The following is a 16,606-nucleotide window of genomic DNA, read 5'->3' on the forward strand; positions in this document are numbered from 1 at the left end:
TAAACAATTATTACATAAAATAAATACCAAATAAAATTGTTGCAAAAAACATGGTTTTTCAATTTCTAAAGTTGCTAATATAATCTCTCTCGAGATCGCGTTCGCAGTTTCCTCTCACTGTACCTCATCTATTCCTTTTTCCATATTTACTCAATCCAAAAAAAATTTTCCATATTTAATCATATTTTTTACCTTCCCCCCTGGTACATAACTGTCAAGTGTTGTTGCTTTATCCCCCAGTTACGTTATCTCCCAGGAAGACTTCCTTTTTACGAACAACTAATCACACATTTCCTGCGTTTACGCTTCTCTCTTTATTTTACGCCGGTAGCACGCTAATCGTACTTGCTTTTTGCCGCGCGCGCGTTTCTGCCTCTCGCTTAGAGAAGTCTTGTCACTCACGCCGGAGAAGTGGCAAGGGTTGCGCTGTTCGAAATGGAAAGTCATTTGCCTGGCGAGAATCAAGAGGACGTACCTACAGGCCACGAGCGAACGGAGTTAAGTGTACGCGACACGTGAAAAAAAGACGTGGCACGTGGGTACACAACACGCACTCGCGTGTGCTCGAAAGTGCACATTCAAGAGCATCTCGAGGGGGGGGGGGGTTTGCCTTGTCGCCTGTATTCGGGGGCTCGAGATGGATTAGCACTGCGCTAAGAAACTGTCCCAATGGCATGTTACGGTTGTCACTCTCCCGGGCCTCCCAGTGGTACAATGTCACATGCCTATCAGCCGCGGTAGAAATTTAATTATCGAGGCAGGTATCTAGTCGGAGCGAGGAGGGGAGGGGGAGAGGCGAAATGGCGCTGCATCAGGGGAGACATTCGATGGCGCTGATAGCCTCGGAGACGCCTCGTTAATTAAATATAGAAATTCTAATTAATGAGTAGTGCCCGCAGAGAGGTGACTGTTCAACGGTCGTTGACCTAACGGCAACGTGAAACACGCGAGAAGCAGCCAGCAGCATGCAGGGTGTGCTTTTATCATATAGATTCGCTAAAGGGTTCGCTTCAACTAAGTCTATAGTGTATTCGACACCGTGTCGTTTTTTTTTCGTAATACTCAACATTCGAAGGAGCAAAGAAGCCGCGAGTTTTCGCGACAAGCTATATTGCTAAAGAGAGCTTCTGCGTGCACGCATCGGAATCACCGAGGCGGATTTCAATCGATAACGCTACAAAGTGGCTCGAAGATTATATGTATTATCTTCTTAATAGCGCAGCGCGGTATCCGCCGCTAAAAAAAAGGTAAGACCCTTTCTCGAGGGTCTCCTCTCGCTTCTTTTAATTTCGACCACGCTAAGTCTTCAAAGGAAATGTCGGCGAGAGCAGTCGGTCGTTGAACCGCGACGACAGCTTCTCGGGGAGGAAAAACAGAGAGAAAAACGGGAAGATTAAAAAAAAAAGCGAGAGGAAAGAGAAAGAAAGAGATAGGAAGAAGGTGTAAGCGATTAAAGGAAAGAGAGAGAACGGCATGTGTACTTACTGTGGGCGTAGTGTGCCGCAGCTGCGGGGTGATGCGCCGTCGGTCCGGCATGAGGGTAGTAACCCCTGTAATCGTTGCCGACCACTCCAGCCACGCCGGCGCCCCCCGAAGGCGGCTCCAACGACCTAGGCGTCTCGTACCACGTCCTAGCGCTCGACTCGCTGCTCATGTCCATCGTGTCCAACGAGATCTCGGTGCGTCGCGATCGCTTGTCGAAGAACGAGCAGGTGAAGTAACGGCGGGAGGAGGAGTCGTGAGAAGAGGGAGGAGAGAGAGGGACGGAGAAGCGGAATGTAGAGAGAGAGAGAACGGGCGGCAGGTCGGAGAAGAAGATTAGGAGTACTGCCAAAAACGCCTCTCTTCCTTTTCCGTCGTCCTCGCGACGCCCAGTGGGATCATAGGTAATCTTGGTCTGATTTGCTGAGCGAAAGAAACCTCTTCCTGGGGCCTCCGTCCTGCGAAACACATCGAACGACATGGGTTAGTTCAGTTGCTTGTTCATCTCAATTGATTATTTTTTGTTTCGCGTTAATTGTTCTATTGTGTGGCGAAAAAAAATGTCTCAGTCAGATGATCAGTGAACTCCGAAAGATATATCTAAGAAGTCTAAACATACGGAATTATTTTAGGCACCCTTTAGGAGTAAATTATAATAATCAGAAGCGCGTTTGATATCGATTTAAAATATACAGTTACTACAACACCGAGTATTATCCATAAGATGCACGAGATATATGCAAATGTGGAACGAAGTTAATTGGAGTGCTTAGTCAAACGCGATCCACGCGATCCGCGCCGCACGGTGGGAAAATTCTAACTTTATTAGCAATAAATAATTCCGCGATTTGTACGACCACGTTAAGTGGCTAGACACGTGCGCGCGCGGCGCATTAATTAATTATATCACTCGCAGTAGCAGGTGATACGCGCGCGCGGCCAGACTTGACTTAATAAGACACTGTCAAATCCGCGAAAATTATTACTATATTAATTAATCGATCAATAGCCCCCGATTTCACCGCGAGGATAACGCTCCGGCGATATCTCTCGACACGTCATTTCAATAAAGCCGTCGCTCGGCCCGACTTTCTCGGATTCTGGGCGCGATCGTGTTAACCGCGATACACGAATGTAGGCACGGGATAATGAACAACTTTGTAACGTGCACGACGACAAGCTACGCCCGTCCGTTCGCGCCGCACCGGTTTACGTGCGCGTCCTTACCGGCTTTCCGATATCGCCCTTGTCGCGTAAAAGGAAGAACGGCGTGTCATGAGCGCAGGGCGGACACGCACGCAGTAAATTAATACCGAAACACGAGACGCTTCAATGATTCTTTCATCGCGTACAAGCTGCACAATGCGCCGCCTGTTTTGAGACGTCTCTCTCCTTCTTTCTCCCTTTTTCTCTCTTTTTCTACCGCGAACCGGACGCGAAAACGGGAAAGACGCGAGATGATTCGCGAGCGATCGAAACGAAGCGCCATTCTTGCTTCATCGAGCTCGGTAACTGATGGCAACTGGAGGTAGAAAAAAAGATCACTGTATCCAACGACGTTTTTATTTCACTGTAAATTCACTTTTGCTCGATACTCACGATACCTGAACATGGATACCTGAACAGATCAAGAGCTTTTCACGACGTATGTGAGCAAACAAATATCTTGAGCGACATCTTATTGCTTTGATTTAAGCCGAGAATTAAGCAGAATGCAAATATTTTTATAGATATCAAAACTGATGTATAGATTTTCAGACTTATTTCTGGGTTTTCTGGTTACTTTTCCGATTTTCAGATTTCAGATTTATTTATGGGCGTTACATGCTCGAGCCTTTCCGATCAAACCGCTAGATTCTTGCTTACGTAAGAAAGGAGTTTTAATGGAAATCCTTCCGTTCGATATCGCGGATTCGATAAAAGCGGAGGAAATGCACGAAAAAAAAAACCAACTTACCCCGATCGTTGAATTAGCGTAACGGGTTGAATTTCGATAATCGATCAGCGTGATCTACGGTAATTAGGTCCTGATCAGCGCTTTAGTGCGAACAAACTGAGTATCAACGATTGACGATCAAATACTCGAAATGATTTATCAATCAGCTTATGGGCGATCAAGGTCATCGATGACGCAACCGGGACAGGTAGGTTTAATCGCCCAATCCAGATAGAGGAGCGGGAGAGGAAAAGGGACGGCGAGAGAGAAGAACGGTGGCCCGGGTGGCCCCCGCGAGGAGAGGCGGAAAGCAGCGACGGGATTCTTATCGAGACACGTTTTCGGAAATATTAGATAACTATCTCTCCGGTAGATCGTGAAGTTCTCGCGTGAAGTGAATTTTTATTGTCGCGAGGAACTAAAAACGCCGCGTGCGCGTTCGCGGCTCTACGGCCGCGGCGGAAAAAAAATATCCTTCTCGAGAAACCGGTTACGCCGGTTAACAGGTTTCATTTTCAGTCGAAGCCGCAAAATAGTGAATCTTTCGACGTGCAAAAAGAACGACGACGCGATGGTGACGGTAACGGTGATGGCGGTGGTGGCGACGGCGGTGGTTGTTTCGACAAATTCGGACGTTACATTTCTTTTCTCTTTTCTTTTTGCTGCGCGCTAAAAATCACTCTTGCCCGGAGCAAATAAAACACTCGAAAAACAATGCGCGATAAGATACACACGAAATATCGATAAGATTGATACCGCCCGGAATGTGACACGCATATCCGATTAATTTTGATTGTCGAGCTATCGAGATTCTTCGTTTATTGTTAATGTAGGTATTATATGATATACGACGTACATATATTTCTGCAAATATATTTCATACGTTAGATACTATTATCAGCTATGCTAATAATGTAACAATGTCACAACGTGTAACACAAACGTTAACGCAACCCTATATTCCTAATTGGTCTAGATACTTATGAATATATTCAATTATCATTTAACATCGCGAGTAATATACCAATCGAGCAGCTCATTAATTAGGCGTACCGAAAAGTATGACGTTCTAAATTGTCGCCCAATTTAGGCGGTTATCGCCAAAAACGTCGGAAAGATAATCGCGGACTCGATCGATCATAGATATAACTAAATTTGAACAGATCAATCAAACCGTATCGCTCGACACGATCGCAAGACGAACGAGCGATTACTTTTCAGAGATATCTCACGATCGGAATAATATTTTTTTGGCAATATAAATCACGCGAGCCGCGCGTACTTTATTTTTATCGCGGCCATATTATAGCGGTCGTTTAAACCATTAGCATGCTTGAATATTTACCACTGGAAATATATGGGTATTCTCACAGTTTCAAATGATTACTAATACGCGAAACTCGTTCTTAAACAAAACAAAAAAAAAACCAACTTACTAATAAGGAAACTCGTTTCTTTTTGCTGATTTCTTATTTCCTGCTTCTTTTTTCCCTTCTGCTATTCTGATAGATTCTTGACAGTTCGTCTTTTTCAATCGTAATTACTACTGAAAATTAGAACGTGAAGGAAATTGTGTCTAATCTAATAAGAGGGGCGCTCGACTCTAGATAATCAGAACTCTTGACCGATATGCACTTTCGATCACTCGTACAGATCGTGAGTTGGGTTTTTCATCGATTTGACAATCACGATAAAAACCCCGGGCTAGATAACCAAGACGAAAATATCGTAGACTTTAACCGCGAGCGAGAGATTACGACACTCGACGTACGTGAAAACGAAGGACAGGCTGAAAAAAAATACTCGGATTCTTCGAGTAAACCACGACGACAAGACGATAAGCGGTTACTTCCTAGATCGGCGTCGTTATATATATATATATATATATATATATATATATCGTAAATATTACATACGGCGACCGTGACGAGAACAGGTTCGAGCAAATTGGAGCACGTCCGTTGAACCGCCGAAGAAATAATTATAGCTGATAACCGTATACTATTCATGTACATTTGCTCATTGCGATAAAGATGATCTCATCGATCGTAATAGTACATCGACATTAACGAGTTTTCGAGTGCGAATAGACTTCCCTCGCGATATCGCGATTTATTGTACACGTCTCAATTGTAACGCTAATAATTAAAACGCGCGAGAAATTAACCTTCCCTCCATCGCGATTAATAAAAAATCGTGCGTTTTTCCATCTGGCTATCTGGCTATCTGATACGCCGCAAATCACATCCGATATTTTTCGCGTAACTAACAGAAACGAGAGAAGCAGGCGTTTTAGAATTTCGCTCGTCGATTAGCGCCAAGATTTGATTTTGTTTCCGACAAATTAATTTTACTTTCATTAAACCCCGACTGCGCCGATCTAGTGGATCTTATCTACTCTGCAGTGTTACATCACTGTGTCCACTCTCGACGAAACTCCATCGGCGTGAACTCCTCGATCACGTATCACATCGCTAATCTTATCGAAATTCGTTAATCTCCTCAAAAGTGTCCGCGTAACGTCGTGACAGCGTTGGTTATATCGAAAATACACACGAACGCGACACACGCACACACACACACACACACAACATGCGACGTCGAAATTAACGGAGGTTTCGAAGACTGGAAAAGAATTGGAACCGACGATAGCAACGACACGATTTCACCTATATCACAATGTGAATAGAGTAGAATAACAATAGAAACCGTCGATTTTGTCAGCACGTTTCAACGTTTTCGGAATAGAGCGACTAATCTGGCCTTGTGGCTTCAAGATCAAGAAGCAAATGCTTTTTTTTTATAACACATTATATCTTATTTCTTTTGCTTCCAAGATGCAGAACAGCATTGGTCGTTCCAGTTTCAAATTATTGAACAATTTCAGCGTAAAAAAAGGATGACGGTTCTCAACTAACCCCCCGCTCGAAAATTTCACAAAATCACACTATTCGCTCACACACTTAATCTTGCTGGATCAAGTGTCGCCGTGTCTCAAGATCTTAGTGTCATGTTTGGAACACGTGTGACATATGGACCGATCGGACTCATCACGAACTCACGAAGCGTGGTTTGCAATAACCTGATAGAAACCCCAAAATGGATACTGTTTCGCTCGCGCGCCCGTCGAAACGCGTCGGGAGTCGGGAGGTGAAGAATGGAATCATCAGCTCGTGACACGCGCTGTCACGGCCATGGAAATAAGAGGAGAGACGCGTCGCTTTGGCAAGCGCAACTTCGAAAAGCGGATCTCGGATCGCTCGGATCGGCCCGCGGCCGCGCCGGTCTGTCCAGCGCGCTCGGCCGACGGATCGGGAACGAAACAATCGAGAACGCGGGAGACTCTAACCGCCGAGAGATAGTAACACGATACTCCCCTTGATCCGAAAAGAAAAGGGAAAAAACTTGAATTTTGAAGCTCGAAGGGACATTGGCATTCGTGTACGGGATAACCGTATAAAGCTCGAGGCAAAAGTTAAATTTGAAGGATGTTTTCTTGGGCGAAAGGGTTTGCGACGCGCAGGCAAAAATTTCGAGGATAATTTCACGATAATTTCGAGATGTAGGTAGGTAGAACAGATGTCGACCTTGTGTATACTTCTTCGCTTCTCAAAAATAATGAAACGATCACAAATATCTTCAATAGGATTCAATAGCGAGCGATGACGATTGGAGTGCGCGACGTGCGGGAGAGTCTTTCTATGAACATTCCTTCATGGTAAAATTAGGAAAGATATATCAAGTGTTTGTCGAGGTGTGTATGTGTTTTATGACAGGTGAGGTGGAATTCAAATAAATTGGAAGTATAAATACGTTAATGTATCGCAACTTCTCTCATGCTATTTGTATTTAGATAAATATCCAAGACAGAACGTAAAGGGTTAATATTACCGTCGCTGCTACCAAAGGATTAATATTATCGTCTCCGCATTTTTCTATCCTCGAGTTAGAACAGTAGCCAAATTATACTAGCCAAACTTCACGTCTCTCTATTTCTCTTATACCGTCGGTATGTCTATTACATTTGCAAATCTCCAATTATGCCTTACGATTCGAAATTTAATGTTTTTCCCTCTTCCGACGTCTCTTATACGTCCTTTTCCGCGGAAAAGATATATTTTTACGAGATAGTAGAAAAGAAGAAAAGCGAATTTCATTCATGTGAAAATGCAAACGATATTAGAGACGTGTAATCGCTGTCATATATAAGCACTAAATGTCTTATGAAAGATACAAGTTATTTAGTTAGAAATTTGACAATAATTTCGACGAGAGAAAACATTCTGTGTTTTATATCAACTATCACGTTTACAAAAAATATTTTTATATATCTATAAAATTTAAAGTATAATAAAAACTATATCAGTTTTAAGCATCTATTTTTAATGATAAAAAACAATTTGTCCATACGTCATGATATTTAATTTTGGAACGTTACCAGCGATAATTAAATTACTTAAAACCAGGAATTACAAAAAAGGGAAATACTGCAGAGATTAAGTAAGTTCTTATGATGCTAATATCGAAAAAGAATCAATTGTATAGCGAATTCTCGCAATGCTATAAACATTATTAGCACCAGTGCTATAATATTAATTGCAATCGGAGTTTTTCTCACGAAAGAATTCCTATAACGGCAGAAATAGGAAAGTAGCGCGTTTCTTCCAATTATATACCTAACAAAGTTTTGGATTAACATCAGCGAAGTACCCCGGGGTATCATTTGCTGAAATAAGACTGTATTTTTCTTATTCGTATGATGAAACTACGCTATTTCGGCATAAATCGAGAAAGAAAGAAAGAGAAAAATAGTAAATGATTTGTTTTAAATGAAAAATATCACAAGTATCACATCGGTTCGTATCACACTCATAAATGCTTTGCTATTAATTGTTATTCGCTCGTTCGTTATTCGATATCAAATCATTTAAACTATAAGCATAAATTTGCAATAACTCAACACTATTGTAAATGCATAAAACATGTTTTACGTAACCAGAGATTGTAAAATATTCGTGTTCAATGGCAAGCAATAAATATTTTGAAGGAAAAAAATCACCGATAGGGAATCCTCGATTTTATCTATGTAATTTAAAACCCAGCAACTGTAATCATCATTCTCACCTCAACCATAATGTGAACTGTAGGCACATTGTGATTTTACATGTTTCAATAATTACTTAAGTCATTAAAAATTGCCGAAAAATTTTTTGTTTTCTTTCGAGTCTTTTATAAACGGTGATGGTCGCTGGGAGAAACAAGAGTGCTGAAAGTAATTCCCTATTGTCGTTGAGAAAATAAGAGACGTAACAAGATCGAGAAACCACAAATGGAACCCTACTGCGTTTTAGGTTTACCTACAACCATTAGGCCATTTCAACGAGAAACTATAAATGACGCTTACATTCTCAAACCCCTGAAGAAAATCACCGGAGGACATTAATTTGACATTTTGACGAGCGTAAAGTTGTGTTACGACAGGGTGTCGAAAAAGGGTCCACGAAAAGCAGGTCACGCGTTTGTATTATTCTAGTTTATTGACCGGTCTACCTGCATCTTCGAAATTCATCTGAATATCCAGTTTTCGCTTCAACTCTCGATACAGCTTCGCTCAGCTTGGTTCGTCTTGTTTTCGTAAGACAAGGAATTGTATATAATTATCCGAAAAAGATGTAGTTGTTTGTTGTTAGTTGAAGACACGTCAAGACTCGAGCAATAATAGGTGGTAAACAAATCATTTTAGGAATTGTGTAATTATCCGAAAAAGACGTTGTAGATGGAAGACGTAGAAAGACTCGAGCAATAATAGGTGGTAAACAAATCAATTTAATCGCATTTCCAGGAAGATTGACATCACGGGAGATGCTAAACCAGTCAGATTGTTCGACCGCTTAAATATTTCCTAATAACTTTGCATTAGACGGACCAGACGAATTTTCAACGTGCCGACTTCACGTTTCTCTAATTATTTTTATTATAAATAACCCTCTATTTTTATTATAGTGATTTTGAAATGTATCTTGAATCATCTCTTTGAAACGTACCTACTCTTGATTTGACTATTCCTGCAATATCGAGATCTTACAATTAGCCGCGTTGTTTACCGTGCCTAAAAAAAATCTGTCACGAAATGAATAGCACACAACGTGACGGTCACCGATCGCATTGAAAATAACCTCGATGGCGAATAGTATATAAAAGCACAATGATTTATAATTATTAATAATACTGGGTATAGAATCGCGACGCTTTATCCGCATGTAGACGAGGTGAGCTCGATTTTATCCCGCCAACCTAATTATGCATGAATATTTAAAGCATTTAGAAGCGAAAGTACGATACGTAACGCGAATTGATTTCCTTTTCGTGGCACATCATCCGATTAAGATAAAATTTTACACTGCTCGCAATTTAACATTCGCGAATTTCAAAACACCGTTTACAAGTTAAACACGTTTACTATTCGCGCGCTGCGGTAAGTCTTAACTTACGTATTATTGTGACGAGAACACGGCTTGCGCCAAAGATTGGAAAAGCGACTCGGCAGGGTGGATTCGATAAAGGCCCAAGCCAGCAGTAATCGCGCGGTACCTATTTGCGCCGCGGTGCGGTGCCCCCCGTCGCGAAACAATCAACGCGGATAATCAAGCAACTACGATCGTCGACTCTGTCTGCTCTTACCTTATCTCCCGGCGGCAATCCCCGGACGAGATAATACGACGACTAGTTTTGTTGTAGGTTCCGCGGATGATAGACGCGGCGGGGGAGGGGATATCGTTATCACTAAGTTAGCACCAACACACTGCACCGTACATCACACACACAGCACATTGTAGCGTTCGTGGAGTTCTGCTCGTCGGGCGGATGAGCGAGTGAGTGAAGTGGGTGGGTGGAGGGAGAGGGGGGGAGGCGCAAAGCAGATTGATCAGATGACCGATCGACCTTCGTCTGCTTTTCCTCTCTTTCCGTTTCCCCTTCTGCCCGCGGACGTCTCTCGGAGAACGAAGATCCCGATACGAGGACCCCGACGACCGTTCCCTCACGTTACGAGGTAGAACTTTGGCGCGCGAACTCGTCGTACTCTGCCTTCCGTCACAAAATTCGCCCCTAGTCCATCCTCCTCCCTCGTCTTCGTCTTATCGAGCAGATAAGGTGCGGCTGTAGAAGTCTTTCTCGCAGGTTTCCTCTCCTTTTTTTCTTTTTTCAAAAAACGCACGCACGCGCGCGCGAACTCAACTCGATGCGACTGTCGTGGCACCCGGCGCGAAACTAAGCGCATGAAAACACTGCGCTGCACGAGCCCCCACGTTCCCGCGCGCTCGGCAACGTTCGTTAGCGTTCGGCGCCGTTCGGTCAGTCTTAGCGCCGCCCCCCAGCCGGAGCCCAACCTACCAGAGGGGCGTAACTGCCCTCTCCCTCCCTCTGCTCCGACGGAGAAGTGCACTCTGTTGTTCACCCGTATGCACTTATGCCCATGGCCGTACCGCTCCTCCAGCGACGATGTTATTGCCGCCGCTGTCAACGCCGTTGACAAGAATATGCGAGAGAAACGATGGAAGGACAAGTGCCTCGCGCTTTCATAAAATTAGTAGCGTGGTATAACGGTAATAATGGATACGGAATCCGTACGTCAAGAGTGAGAGAATGAGGTAGATGGAGACGCGAGGGCCGACACGATCGATGATATATTATTGAAATTTTTAGGCTGCGTCGTCGTGGGACGGATTTCTATTGGCCAGCTGAATATTCATGAGAGAAGGCGGTGCCCGCTTAGCTTAGGCGTAATTTCTTTCGAGCATCGAGCCCACTTCGGTCATTTATCTTGTCCGTACCGGTTTACGAAGGAGCAAATCGGGTCTACGGCGTCAGTATTTCTTGAGAATGCCTTCGGTCGAGAAAAAAATGCACAGACGAGTCGTACAACTTATCCTGACTATTGAAGTCAATTCATAAATGAGAAATGTACACGCACACACATGCAGATAAGTGATTCGCTTGCCTTTTAACGGAAATAATTTACGAGTCGGGAAATAGCTGGTCCTACCTAGCAACAGTATCGGAGCGAAGAGTGTTCAGAATGCGATTCGGAACGTTCACAGCGGGACGCCCGCGCCCGCGCCCGCGCCCGCGCGCGAGTGGAAAATTCAATGTTCCCAGGCGGATTTAATGCAGTCCTCACCGATTGGCAGATACCGCGGCTCAACAGTGCCAAATCGTTCCATCAGGACGCACATGCACGATACATTTCTATAGTCTACTTTGAATATATTGCAGCGAGCTGCAGCGCGAGTGATGCTATTTACGTTGGCAATTTATCAACGCGCCGGACAATCGAAAATCTAACGTATCATCGTAGTGCAATGATGAATGAAATTATCGCGGATAATTTTTAATCTTCCTCCGCAATGAGAACTTTTTGAATTGGTTGACCAGTTGATACAAAATCAAATTCCATAGAGTGGCTTAAATATCTTTCAATTACAATTTAAATTTCGTATTTATATATTATTCAAGATTTTATTATCTTTAATATTCTTATTAAGTAAAAATTAAAAATTAATTAATCCATAAATAAAAAAGCAAAGAGAGAAGAAAGTTAACTCGAATATAAAAAAAATAATTCATTCTGGAGGGGCCTTGATCTCAAACTCAGCTTGTTTACGCACTTTTCGACGGAAAGGGAATCGGGCCGATCGCGTAAAACGCGGTTATCTAGATCGCAGCACGAGCCGGCGGGATGCTGAATAATTCCGTCGGATCGCCGCGCGAGGTGGCTGGGAATCCCGTGTGGTTCCCGTGATGAAAGAGACGCGCGCCTTCTCCACGCGATCGACCGATCCGAATTTAGATCGGATCGAGGAAAACGAGAGCCCGAACGCGCGAGCCACGTGCCCCACGTGCGAAGATTACCGGCTAGATACATACACATTCGCGTATATACGCACAATACACGCACGAAACGTACACACGTACGCAGACACACGTGCATATGCCGCGCGTGTGTACATTGCATACACGACACGTAACTCGCGCGCGCGAACGAGCGAGCGGGCCCCGTCGATCTTGATGCCGGCGGCCTATCTAGATGAGATACCGCGATTAAGATACACACGCCCTCCGAAATCCGAAGTCTGAAATCCGAGCGAGATGCGACGACGACCACGATGACGACGACGACAACGACAATCTACCGTGTTACAGGTTGCCCCAGGTCGTGCGATCCGATAGCGCGGCCGAGACTTTCTGGCCTGCGCCCGCTGTTCTCGCATCGCTTCTACGCTAATTGTAGCCGGATACCGGCAATCTTCTTGTTTACATCGCATGCTCGACGTTAGGTGTGTTTTGTGCGGCTTTTCCGACATGATATGTTACAGATACATAATCGTTTTGATACACGATACGTGTTCAAAAATTTGGAGTTTTTGTGACCCCTGCTATTATAAGATTCTAAATTTATTGATCTTAGATTAAATAATTAAATTTTTTTAATGGCGTAAATTTGTATTCAATACTGCAGATAAATATTAATATCTTATAAGGAATGTAATAGGCTTCATAGAAAAAAATTTAATAACAAATTTATGCATTTCTTAAAATAAAAATTGGGTAAATTATGTAACTATGACGAAGAACATTTATTAGTTATTATTATTAAAACTGAATCACGTAACAGCCAATATAAAATTCCTATATAAGATAACAAAAAAATTAATATTAGACAAATTTATAAATTTAAAATAAATGTAATCCTTCGAATCTAATCTCTTGAACAAAAACAAGTCGTACCCGGTTCGGAAAATGCGTTTTAATCAACAAAGCACTCTTGGCACATACTTAACAACTTTTCGCAAGAATGTAATGTCGTGAGGCAAGAGTCATGTAGATTCTTCGCGATTGCTAACCAGTGAATCTAATCAATCTACCATCGAGGAGACTGTTACATAATCGACACTTGAAAGCGTCTTCGCGCGTTTTCTTCTTCTGTTTCTGTCAAATTAAAAATCCTGAAGATCACGCGATAGTGTCCGTCTGGACGACGTTCGTCCAAAAGAACAAGGGAGAGAGAGAGAGAGAAGCAGGCACGTTCGATTAAGCGGAAGTGAAATATTGCAATCAACATTTTCTGATGGCAGATAAAAGCGCGCGCGCGAGCGAGCTGTATACGAAACGCTTGCAATTTTTCGCGAGGATTCCTCCGCTACGCGATCGGGACTTGGCGTTTCCTCCGTGTATGTACGCACGTACGTATGTACGTGTATGCGCGCGATGATACAGCAGCGGGGTGGGGGGGAGGGAAGAGAGAGCACATCAGCGTCGGCAACGGGGTAGGAGAAGCTACGGTGTGGGGTGGCAGCGTTGCCGGGTTGCCGGGTGGCTGGAGTACCCGGCGGTGTGTACAACCGAACAATCTGTAGAAGCTTGTCCAGGACGAGAGAAGTCCGTAGATCAGCCAATCAGATAGGCATACCCCCTCTCATCCATTGTCACAAAATGGCGGCCCTAAATCAGCTTGACTCCGCCTATTGCGCTCCCCACCTGGAGCGCCTCTAGCGGCGCGTCATGAAAAACTCCGCCTATCGATTCATTTTTACCGCTCTTGTTTCTCCGTCTCTCTCTTTCTCTCTCCTTCCGCGCGCTCCGTCGACTCGCGTTCCTTCCCGAGTTCCGCGCGCTCCTCTTTTTCTATCTCCCGCCGCCGTTGCCCTCTCGCTCCCTCACCTTGCCACCTCTCTTTAACAACCGATCTCTGTTCCATCGCGCGCTATACGCAGAGCTACCGTGTCCATTCGCGTGTCTCCTCGTTACCGATCTCGTTCACCTCTTCTTTGACATCGCTGTTTTTCCTACCTCTTTCCCCTCCCCATTTTGTCCCGTGAATTGCCGGCTTATTGCGTTTCATCTTCGGTAATATTCCAAACAAAGAATAATTTGATAATTATATAAAAAGTAATAGCTTGCTCCATGATAATCCTTTCCTATCTACTTTAACTTGCTTGTTAAGGAACTTAAGAGTAGAATAACATAAATATTCTGCATATAATATCTATAATAATAATGTAAAAAATTATAAATGCTATACACGGTTTATCGGAAAATAGAATAAGATTTCGCTAGAAAGATTGATAGATTGGAAAAATGTTGATTATTAATATATTAACATATATTTTTTTATGATAGATACAAAGATGAATCGTATTGTATGGCGTATTTTAAAATAACTATACAAATATCACCAAATATCACCCATAAACATGTCCACATGAACAACGCTTACCCAAATCTAAGAATTTAAAATTATGTACACATATAATATAATCTTTTAATAAAATGACTAACTGGAAATATATCTGCAATTTCCGTGTTCTCCGCCATATAATAATGAGCTTTAAAACACGATTTGTTATGTTTGAAGAACGCGACATAATGGATAATGAACAGAATAGAAAGATCAATTTATAAATAATGGTTGGTGCGAGTGAATTTCGAGATATAGATAATTAACGATAATGAGACTAAAGTTATAAAATTTCAAATTTCTTTTCAAATTCGAAAAAACCATTTAGTCACATATTAATGTATACATTTGTTTCTCTCTGAGCGTAATAATTAACTTACATTTAAACGAAAATAGAAATAATAATATCATAAAAATAAAAAATTAATCACTTTTGGGGCATAAATTATTTTTTATACTTAATAAATTAATGTAAATTATAAAAATAATAACGCTTTTTCGAAGTTATTTACCTATATTTAATTATATTTTAGCAGATTTGTATTATATTTCATCTTAAACTTCATTTTTTAATTAATTTAAGATTAAAATAAGAACAATTAAGTAATAATAGCAGAGTTAATTAAAAAAAAAACAATTGATATAGGACGATAAAGTCTCGATCATCTTTCGAGTCAAGAGTTTCCCACTGGCTTAAATAAACTTTCGATTTTCCGGAATTTCTCCCGGCGATCTATCCCTACTGTGTCCTACCAATGCACGATTGGTCGATGCTTTACGCAGATATTTTTCTGCCCTGATTTTTATTCGCGACCGGACTGGAGAGGACGTCGGAAAATAGTCATAAATTACATAACTACGTGAGTTTTTGAACGACCGCGATATCGGTGCCTCGGATACTCTCGGCGCCGATTTATTATTCTCCGCTGAAAATACGTGCGACGAGTACGGCCGGAAAGAAGGAAACTTCTTTTGTTTTCTCTGGCCCTCTCCCGTTGCGGAAACGTCTTTCGGAAACGTCGATACTTTCATGGCGATACTGTTGCGGAGAGAGAAACGATAGACATCAATAAACTATACAATATAAGTTATCAAGTAGCAAGCGAATGGAGGTTGAAAGAATTTCGATGGAAATTATTTTATCCAAGAAATTATTATATATATGTATATTTGCAGATTAATTAGTTAAAATATTTTCATAAGATTTCGCAGTCGTTATGCGGAATGCATATCGAGTTCTACATATATGAATACATTTTTTTAGATAAAAAGAATAAAAGCGTTTTCTACATAAAAATCTACACGCGACTTTTAAATGCCATTAACGTTAGCGAATTAATATAATATATTAAAATAATAAATTATATATATAATATGGTTATAATATAACATATATATACGGCTGCATGTGGCTATATATATTTTTCATGTAACTTCCTTCATGCAGAAAATCACAATCCCTCCTTCATTGACCGGCGTAACCGGCGATAAGGGACTTCGGATAAAAGACTCGCGTTTAGAAAAGTAAGTGAACAGGTTTGTGTGAGGGTGGAAGGAGGGTAGGAAGCGGCGAAAATAGAGAGAATAGAGAAGAGTGGAAAAAAAGCACACCAAAGGAGACTGGAGCAGCAGTTCTCCAGGGTCTCCTTTCAGATAATGCGGGATGCCGTTTCCTTTTTTTTTTTTTCGACAACGCTGGCCGCCCTCCCAAAAGTCAAATTCGCGCCGATAATAACTTTTTCTTCGGATTTCCTTTTGTTGCCGCGGTTTGTCGTCCGCCTTGGAAGCGTAGACGCGTTCTCGGTAAAATTTTGCTTTCGAAACTTTTGAATAATGGATGAAGCTGTCAGATTATTTGAAGATTCCGCGTGAACTTAAAGATAACTACGTGTTACAGGTTCTAATTTTGTTATTTTGAATTCTGTCTTGTCCGTGAATGTGGTCGATTTGGA

At 42.2% G+C, this 16,606-nt stretch overlaps 1 protein-coding gene across 1 annotated transcript in view; it reads right to left on the reverse strand.

The window, feature by feature from the left end:
* LOC139770847 (uncharacterized) overlaps positions 1 to 12,617 on the reverse strand; it is an 82,141-nt gene extending 69,524 nt beyond the window's left edge. The window contains exons 1-3 of the mRNA XM_071703100.1: positions 12,531 to 12,617; positions 10,100 to 10,992; positions 1,486 to 1,940 (exon numbers count right to left, since the gene is read on the reverse strand). Of these exons, the coding sequence (XP_071559201.1) occupies positions 1,486 to 1,660 (175 nt within the window). The 5' untranslated portion in view covers positions 1,661 to 1,940; positions 10,100 to 10,992; positions 12,531 to 12,617. The remainder of the gene's footprint in view (positions 1 to 1,485; positions 1,941 to 10,099; positions 10,993 to 12,530) is intronic.
* Positions 12,618 to 16,606: the final 3,989 nt, after the last annotated feature.

This window comes from Temnothorax nylanderi, unplaced genomic scaffold (genome assembly GCF_030848795.1).
Source record: "Temnothorax nylanderi isolate EJ_2023f unplaced genomic scaffold, tnyl_v1.0 TNYL_tig0033_pilon, whole genome shotgun sequence".
NCBI lineage: Eukaryota > Metazoa > Arthropoda > Insecta > Hymenoptera > Formicidae > Temnothorax > Temnothorax nylanderi.